At 41.7% G+C, this 9,244-nt stretch overlaps 1 protein-coding gene across 1 annotated transcript in view; it reads left to right on the top strand.

Annotated features, from left to right (window-relative positions):
• The window catches only part of duox (dual oxidase), a 14,385-nt gene extending 7,187 nt beyond the window's left edge, over positions 1 to 7,198 (top strand). The window contains exons 15-33 of the mRNA XM_008312464.3: positions 49 to 162; positions 262 to 464; positions 587 to 772; positions 989 to 1,214; positions 1,705 to 1,798; positions 1,882 to 2,057; positions 2,150 to 2,219; positions 2,743 to 2,784; positions 2,946 to 3,124; positions 3,217 to 3,447; positions 3,570 to 3,669; positions 3,752 to 3,801; positions 3,884 to 4,011; positions 4,112 to 4,265; positions 4,709 to 4,941; positions 5,040 to 5,198; positions 5,272 to 5,427; positions 5,903 to 6,031; positions 6,149 to 7,198. Coding sequence (XP_008310686.1) covers positions 49 to 162; positions 262 to 464; positions 587 to 772; positions 989 to 1,214; positions 1,705 to 1,798; positions 1,882 to 2,057; positions 2,150 to 2,219; positions 2,743 to 2,784; positions 2,946 to 3,124; positions 3,217 to 3,447; positions 3,570 to 3,669; positions 3,752 to 3,801; positions 3,884 to 4,011; positions 4,112 to 4,265; positions 4,709 to 4,941; positions 5,040 to 5,198; positions 5,272 to 5,427; positions 5,903 to 6,031; positions 6,149 to 6,271 — 2,753 coding nt within the window. The 3' untranslated portion in view covers positions 6,272 to 7,198. The remainder of the gene's footprint in view (positions 1 to 48; positions 163 to 261; positions 465 to 586; positions 773 to 988; positions 1,215 to 1,704; positions 1,799 to 1,881; positions 2,058 to 2,149; positions 2,220 to 2,742; positions 2,785 to 2,945; positions 3,125 to 3,216; positions 3,448 to 3,569; positions 3,670 to 3,751; positions 3,802 to 3,883; positions 4,012 to 4,111; positions 4,266 to 4,708; positions 4,942 to 5,039; positions 5,199 to 5,271; positions 5,428 to 5,902; positions 6,032 to 6,148) is intronic.
• Positions 7,199 to 9,244: the final 2,046 nt, after the last annotated feature.

The following is a 9,244-nucleotide window of genomic DNA, read 5'->3' as shown; positions in this document are numbered from 1 at the left end:
ATTGATCTCGCTCTGTCCAGTGCTATAAATTCAATTCTACATTCACAGTGAGTTTAATCGTGGCTTGGTTGGTGGCACATCTGAGAAAACGCAGGTACAGAAAATTTCAAAGAAAAAACAAGGCTGGTGACAAAGCAGAGGATCAGACGGTGGGAATCAATGGTAGGATTTCAATATATGTACAAACCTGTATCTGTCAGTGTGTCACAGAGCAACTGTCAACATTTGTACTCATACTTTTCTACATTGTGCTTGTGTCAGCATATGAGTGGCAGAGCTATAAAAAACCTCTGCATCCAGTCAGCGTGGAGATCGATGGAGAGAAGAAACTTCAGGTGTTCGACCGAAGTGGACCTGCTCTCAGATCCCTCGTTCTCGGCAGTCAGCCCGGCCTGGATGTTCGTCTTTCCACTGATCGTCAGTGCAGAGCTCTCTTGCTCAAATTAGCCAAAGAATACGACCTGGTGAGAAAAGGAAGGACGGACATTGACCGTTTGTTGTGAAACTTCCAGTGGGGACAAATGACTGTGTTGCCTTTGGCCAATTTACCATCTATCCTGATTTTTCCTTGTTTGCCTTTAACCAGGTTTTGTTTTTTGATGACGAGATTAAACGTAAAGCATTTGTCAAACGTCTGCATGAAGTGGTGAGAGACACTGAGCAGGAAATAAGAGTAAAAGAGATGAGAGAGAAGGAACTTCTGAAGGACGCTCTGACCAAGGAGCGCAGGGCTCCGATCGTGGAAACTTTCATTCGCCACGCTTTCTCCAAGGTACTGTCAGCATGAGGATTTCACCTCTGCTACCACAGCTTCAGACTCGGCCACAAAATGTCTTTAAAAGCTGTTCGGGGTCAGGTCAATAATCCAACCTGTCAGTGTCACTGCTGAGCTCATCTGTGACGACGACCTCAGCTGACGTCAGTGATGTTAGTTACCAGCGCCAAAATGGTTACATACATTATTGTAACGTGATTCTGTGCTTTACAGGTCCTGGAGATAGAAAAGTGTGACGCCGGTGACACGAGTGGAAAGTACCACGAGAAAGCCAGGGAGGTTCTGCAGTGTGAGCTCACGGCCTCAGAGTTTGCTGATGCACTGGGCCTCAAGCCTGACTCATTATTTGTGGAGTCCATGTTCACACTGGCTGATAGAGATGGAAACGGTTACCTCTCCTTTCAAGAGTTTCTGGATGTGATGGTCATCTTCATGAAAGGTGGAACACTTAATTCTTTGTTATTTTTATTTTTCAAAGACAGTAACATGAAGGTAATACAATAAAATGAATACAAATTTAAATGAAAATACACATCCTGAAGGTATAAATTCATTGGTGACAATCCTCTGAGGTTTTAGAAATGAATCATCTACCTCCTCATCTATCATTTGGGGCAGCCAGTGGCTAGAGGATTAGAGGATGCTGGTTCAAATCCAGATTGTGGTGTTGCTCAGCAGCCCCCAATTTCCCAAAAGGATTAATGAAGAAGTACTGAAAAATAAATTAATACAAATACCCAGTTGTCATCTGCTGAGCTTAATGTTCATTAAACATATGTTAAATTGGAAATGACAAAAACAAGAACTTGTTTATGGAGGTTGTAAGTTTAAAAACAACAAGCCTCAGAATCACAGCTACATCTGTCTCTTATGTAGCGCTAACAGGTGCTAACATGTGTCAGACTATAATAAGATGTGTATTTATCCAGGTTCTCCTGAAGAAAAATCCAAATTGTTGTTCTCCATGCATGACATCGGAGGAACTGGTTACTTATCAAAAGAAGAATTTGCCAGGATGCTCAGGTTACACTCTGGTTTTTGAACCAAGTCTTTTCTCTTCTTCTGTTGTAGTTTACAGTATTCTATTTCCACTCTTTCTGCTGCAGGTCCTTCATTGAAATCTCCAACGGCGTCCTGTCAAAGATCCAGGTAGAAGATGGAATCAAGGCCATGATGGGGGCAGCGGGCTTCGATGACAAGGAGAGAATCTCCTGGGAGGACTTTCATTACCTCCTGAGGGACCATGAGACAGAGCTGCAGTTCGCTCAGCTCAACGTCAAAGGTTGGAGCCAGATATTTTCTTTAGATTCCTTTTTTCCTATCCTCATTTATCTGACCTGCTGATGAGAGCTGCTGCACGTGCTGTGTGTGCAGGGATGGAGAAACATGGAAGGAAGCGTCTGAGTCGAGACCAGAGAGTCTCCTTCATCTGTCCAGCAAACAGGTCAACCAGGCTGCAATTTATCATCCCTGACAATAATAGGCAACAACTGCTGCCTAACACCATAGTAAAAGAATAATAAATCAAATCACTTTTATTGTTGTTGAGCTGAACCACCACAGCAGTGCAGGAAAAAAAGAAAAAAAAACATTGTCTTTATTATAGATAAATTAAGGCCTAAAAACAGCCTTGGTCTCATGTCAATCAAGGGCTGCCAAAGACTGTTACTGAAAAAACAATGTTAATGTAATTTACTGTTATCTAAGGTAAGTCTGTAATTTGGGTAATTCCATGCTGTGTTGGTGTATTTTCAAGAATAAGGTGTAATCATTCAAATAGGGCTTCAACTGTAAATACGAATACATGAAAACACTAGTTTTAGAAGAACTGCGTATAAAGTTAAAACAAATACAGCGACATTCAAAAGTGTCATTCATTTATTGTGACAAACTATTAGCCATTTTAGAGACTGATATTTTAGACTTTCTAACTGATTGCCTCTATAACTGTTGGTTTATATTTACAGCAACGACAAGACAGAAGGACAGGAGCTGCGCAGACGTCAAAAGTAAGCTCTTAGTCTCTTTAAAACAACTACAATAAACCATGTTTCCCTGTAACAACAATGAAAAGAGAGAGCTGGACTGAATGATGACCATGTGGTGTGGACCACGTGTGATGTCTCTCATCCTCGATCACCGGGCCTGATTGTTCTCTGAATATTTTCAGGTCAGGCATGAACACGCCTAATGTTTATGTGAAGCCCAAACGAGACCCATACATAAAGAACCCAGTTCAGCAGAAGATCCAACACTTCAAACGTTTCATCGAGAACTATCGCCGCCACATCGTCTGCTTCATCATCGTCTACGGCATCTCAGCCGGCGTGGCACTTGAGAGATGTTACCGTGAGTGTTTAACCCCTCACACGCTGCTGCTGCTACCGATGTGTTCTAACACTACATTAAAAACCCATGTGACGGTCTGACCTTTGGTTCAGACTATGGTCTGCAGGCTGAGTCTACAGGCTTCCCTGAGACCTCCCTGGTCGGTGTGATCGTCTCTCGCGGCGCAGCTGCTTCCATCTCCTTCCTCTTTCCTTTCCTGCTCCTCGCCGTGTGTCGTAACCTCATCACGCTGTGCAGAGAGACCTTCCTCAACAGATACATTCCCTTTGATGCTGCCATCGACTTCCATCGCTGCATGGCTATGGCTGCCGTCATCCTGTCGGGTAAGGCTCCTGACCCAGGAGAAGGTCCAGCAGTGACTGTCATCGTTTCTTATATCATTTATTTTAGTAAAATATTTTAGATATTATTCCTAAAACATCTTTTTTTCTTTTTCTCACTGTAGTTGTCCACAGTCTGGGCCACGTGGTCAACGTCTACATCTTCTCCATCAGTGACCTCAGCATCCTGGCCTGTCTGTTCCCCAAAGTCTTCACCAACAATGGGTAATGTGTGGACTGTGGTGTTTACTGTACGTTGTATTTCTTACTGCTTGTATTTCTGTGTTTCAACTGCTCTGTGTTTTAGGTCTGAACTTCCTATGAAGTGGTCCTGGTGGTTCTTCCAGACTGTTCCAGGTCTCACAGCAGACACTCTTCAGACTCTAGACTCACTTGTTTAAATCAATGTTTCTGTTCATGGCCTCTGTCTGTTTCACAGGAACCACGGGCGTCCTGCTCCTCCTAGTCTTCTCTTTCATGTATGTTTTTGCCTCACACTATTTCCGTCGCATCAGCTTTCGTGGATTTTGGATCACCCACTACCTGTACGTCGTTGTGTACATTCTGGTAGGTAATTCAACCACCCCCCTCCCCCACACACACACACACACCTGTGGCACTAAGTGTGTTTGATGACAGTGATGATGCTCTCGTCTTTGTCTCTCAGACGGTGATTCACGGCAGCTTCGCCCTCCTCCAGGAGCCTCGCTTCCACATCTATCTGATCCCTCCTGCTCTGCTCTTCCTGCTGGACAAACTGATCAGCCTGAGCAGGAAGAAGGTGGAGATTCCAGTGATCAGAGCTGGGCTGCTGCCCTCAGGTTTAGCCTCCTCACACACACACCACACCTCAACATTATCAACAAACCTTCTAATTTCCAACTCATTTCTACCATACTGAGCTACAAGTTTAGCTTCTGTCTCAGAATTTTAAAATCTTAATCTCAGAACCTTAAATTTAAATTATTATTATCTATTAAAGCTCATATTTTTAATGTACTTTGACTTTAATCTAATAACTGTATTCATTTTTATATAATTTCATTTTGAATATATTTGTCTTAAATGTACTTTAATTGAAATAGTTTTTATCAAATTCTCTCTCATAACAACAATGTAATTCATATTTTTTAAATGTATTTATTATTTAATTACCTTGTCATACCTTTAATAATTGTTTATTACTTTTCCATCAATAATGGGAGTTCTTCGTTTCTCAAACGTATTCCTTCACGGTGCTTCTTGGTCGTCTCTCTACCTTTAGGTGTGACCCATCTGGAGTTCAAGCGTCCTCAGGGCTTCATGTATCGTTCTGGACAGTGGGTTCGTATTGCTTGCCTCAAGTTGGGCACCGATGAGTACCATCCATTTACCCTGACTTCAGCCCCTCATGAAGACACCCTGAGCCTGCACATCAGAGCTGTGGGGCCTTGGACCAGCCGGCTCAGAGAGCTCTACTCTGAGGAGAGCCTGCTGGAGCTGGGAGCCAATCCAAAGGCAGGTCGTCGTTGGGTGGATTGGAGTTTTCAGCTTCACTGGTTTTAATTTTGATCAAATCTCATAAATCTCATATCTCTTTCAACACTAACCTCTAGCTCTATCTGGACGGCCCGTTTGGTGAAGGTCATCAGGAGTGGATTGACTTTGAGGTGTCCGTTCTGGTGGGAGGAGGAATCGGAGTCACGCCGTTCACTTCCATCCTGAAGGACTTGGTGTTCAAGTCCTCCATCAGGTCCAAGATTCAGTGTAAAAAGGTGACAGAACTCCTCTAAGATTCCTCCCTTCTTGTACGTGTACTGCAGCCGTACTCTTCACCCACCGTTACAGGTGTACTTCATCTGGGTGACGCGGACACAGCGGCAGTTTGAGTGGGTGTCCGACATCATCAGGGAGTTGGAGGAGATTGACACGCAGGAGCTGGTCTCAGTTCACACTTACATCACTCAGGTGGCCGAGAAGTTCGATCTGCGTACCACCATGCTGGTGAGAGCCGGTGTTTTATCATACAGTCTGTACACTATGTTGAACAGTTAGTAAATTAAATAGAGATTTTTAATGTCAGCATGTTATGGTCCGCTTGGTGGAAGCTCAGTGTTCTCACTGAATAAAGGTCTAAGGTTCAAATCCTGATGGATTATTTCTCCCAGGGCAGTTAAATGATGACACCATTCTTCACAGATTCATGGACTAGTTTGGGTTTAGTCATGATTATTGAGATTAACCAACATTTTTTGATGTGTTTCATTCTAGTTTTTGTTTTTGACTAATCCAACTGAATTATTAAATGCAAATATGTCAATAAAAAAAAGTATACATTTATTTGTCTATTTAATCTGAATAATCTCATATATCAATTTAAGAGTTTTTTATTAATTTTTCCAGGTGTTCATTTTAGGAATAGCTATTTTAGAATAGCAATGAATCTTCACTACTGTCATTGATGTGTGTGTGTGTGCAGTATGTGTGTGAGCGTCACTTCCAAAAAGTGTGGAACCGCAGTCTCTTCACCGGCCTACGATCCGTCACCCACTTTGGGCGTCCGCCCTTCGTCTCCTTCCTCAGCTCATTGCAGGAAGTTCACCCAGAGGTCAGTGCATTTCCCCCTGCTTCAGCTACTTTGTGATTGTTTGAAACTTTGCCCAGGACTCCAGTCTGTAGCAGAAGAATTATTCCAACATTTAAACATTAAATGATGTTCTATTAGGTGGCTAAAATTGGCGTGTTCAGCTGCGGGCCGCCCGGACTGACCAAAAACGTGGAGAAAGCTTGTCAGCAGATGAACAAGAGGGATCAGGCCCATTTCATCCATCACTACGAGAACTTCTAATTTGTTCTCAACGCTGGACTGCACATGCTTACTCAACAATGAGCCACTTGGAGAAGAGTTTAGGAGTTCCTAAGAAATATAAGGTTTACCACAGTACATACAGTACAGTAGTAGAAATGATGAAGGAGGACTTTCTGTCAGAGTGAACTGTTTAATGTTTAACTCCACTCTGTTTTAGGGAAATGTGATTTCTTTTAATTGTGAATATCCTTGTTAGGTTTATTTAATCAGTCATAAATGGGCATTTTATTTATCTGACACAAACCTACAGAATAATAATAATTAATACTAATTCATTTAGAGCTCTAGCTCATTTCAGTTCTTGATTTCCATTGAGTTATTTTCATGTTCTTAACCAATAATTTATTAATCTTTTCATCATCATATGATTAAATGTTCTGACAAAAGAATAAAAATAGAGACTGAATTGCAAAGGTTTCATGCCTGATTGGTTCCTAAAAAAAATTTAATTTGATTTATCTTCCCTTCCATTATTGGATGCTGTTTTTGTTTGCTTCACAGAGACGCTAGAGTTCATGACCTGAGTCAGTTTTAGGGAGGATTATGGAATGTGAAGAGAACTTTATTGATCCCATATTTGGGAAATTCTTGTATTAACAACAGGTTTGTTGTTAACTGGCTGTTGCCCCAGCAGCCACCAAGCATCTGGTTCCTTTGGGAATCAAACCCAGGACTCTCTTCTCTCTGCTTCCGAGGCAGGCATGCTAACCGCTGCACTATGGAACCTACTAAACAGCAACAAAAGCGTTACTGTATATTTTTGTCTGAGGTCACAGTCACATGACGTCACGCAGCTGATTTATAACCTGATTTAACCTGGTTCGTTTTAAGCAGTTGCAGTAACAAATAAAGGAGGTTAATGTAGACAAATGGGTGTCTCCGCGGAGGCACCGAGGAGCTGCAGTGTCCTTCACAGCTCACTTTGTTCTCTCTCACCGATAATGGAGGAGGTCTTCACTTCTCTTCCCTTCATTTATCTTTAATGTACTAGGGTGTGGTGTACATTTAATAAAAATGATAATGATAATAATATTTACTATTATTATTATCATTATTATTATAGTAGCATTATTTCATTTTATGTACCACATGTCGACAGGCAATGCTAGGGCACACCATGGACATTTTGCCAGTCCATCCAGGGGGCCATCAACTGAATGAACAATAACACCCAGTAATAATAAAACTAAAATGCTAAAAATAATAGAATAATAACAATTGAATTGTAAAAACCACACCAATAAAAAAAGATAGAGAATTCTGGAAAAATCGGGTTTTTTAATTCAGTTTAGGTCATAATTTAAATGTTTGTTAACTATAAAAAATATAAATAATAATAATATGATATTGTCATGTATGTAATGTTTATACTTGTAATTCCCTCACTCTCTCTGTCCTCCATCTCTTCACACACAGCAGCTGGTTCAGCTGTGGTTCAAGGTCACGCTCCTTTGTAATAGAGTATAATGATAGACTGTAATGGACCTCCAGTGTGATACATTAAGATCCCCTTGTTGCCCTTGGTCCATTTGAATGCTAATGTCTCTCTTGAATGCACTCCTGACATTGTAGTTCTACAGGTTAAAGCTGTTGGTGGTATGTTTTTAAAGTTTAATCACATTTGACATTGAAAAGAAACAAACAGGTGAAAGAGCAGAAAGTCTGAACTACAGAAGGAACAACGTACACGTTCATGCATAACAGGGTTATAGTTTTCCACAATGTCTGGATGAATTTGAACTTCACACACTTCCATGGTAACTCCCTGATGATAATGTTAACTCGTCAGCATTTCACCTAAAAATAACTGTGGATCTTCTGCCCCGAAGGAACTGGAAGGAAAAAAAAGAGACTGAGATTTCTTTTAATTAAAGGCAGTTCACAGCAATTATAGGACAGGCTGAGTACACAGGGGTATTCATCTCTCTGCACGACTGCAGATCCCTCTGTCCAAACATTGGTAGACCTTGTAAAAATGAAATAAAAGCTATGATAGGTGATCTGTTAGTTTGGAGTTTATGAGGAACAAGTAGAACCTTCATGTTCTGATCCGACCTACAGAAGCTGGCTTTCATATCCTTTATTGGTGGATCTGAAAGTGGCTCTGGTGTCAACCTGTTGATCACACTCACCTGTGTTCTGGTCATTAGTCTGACTCGTCTCACCACGGCCTGCTCCCTGTTCCTCTCTTGTGTTTGTCCTGCCCCTGAACCTGGTGTCAGTGTGCTCGTGTTTGTGTGTGTGGGTTCCTGAATATTTTCATTACATCCATGCCTTTATCCAAAGTGACTTACAGAGGAGGATTACCATTATCAGGCATGTTGTTCCTCTGGGAATTGAACCCAGGACTCTCTGCTGTCTGCGTCCAAGGCAGGCATGCTAATCACCAACTATGGATAATTAATAAGCTAATCTCATCACACAGTGAAGGTGTGTACTGCTGCTGTACTGCTCTAAAGTACTGTAATATTGGTGAAATATAAATATAGTTTGAATTTAATTAAAATATTTTTTATTAACTTTTCTGAAAAATAACATTTTTTTTAAATGTATTGAAACATGGATGCTGTGATGAGCATTTGTCAGTTTGTCTACTTAACTATCTAGTAATCTTCTTAGTGACGTTAAATACCCCGCAAGAAATCAGCTTCTGTCCAGATTGTCTCTTCCTGCCCCAGATGACCGACTCAGACAATAACAAAGCTGAGCTTGAGGAACTCTCTGGCATGGTCAACACACTGGGACGAAACATGCACCTCCTCTCCTTTGAGAACTGTGTGGACAAAGCCGTGGTTGATGTTAAGGTAGGTTACCTGAAAATGTTTGGCAGTGGCAGCAAGAAGTGGTTTGTGAAGAAGCAGAGGAGGCAGCAGCAGCAGCAGCAGCAGCAGCAGCAGCAGCAGCAGCAGCAGAGGTCTGGCAGGAGGCCATGCACCAGACGGAAGAGAAGAT

Source organism: Cynoglossus semilaevis, chromosome 6 (assembly GCF_000523025.1).
Source record: "Cynoglossus semilaevis isolate Cse_v1.0 chromosome 6, Cse_v1.0, whole genome shotgun sequence".
Taxonomy (NCBI): Eukaryota; Metazoa; Chordata; class Actinopteri; order Pleuronectiformes; family Cynoglossidae; genus Cynoglossus; species Cynoglossus semilaevis.
The sequence above is the reverse complement of the archived record's forward strand: the minus strand, read 5'-3'. Positions and strand labels throughout refer to the sequence as shown.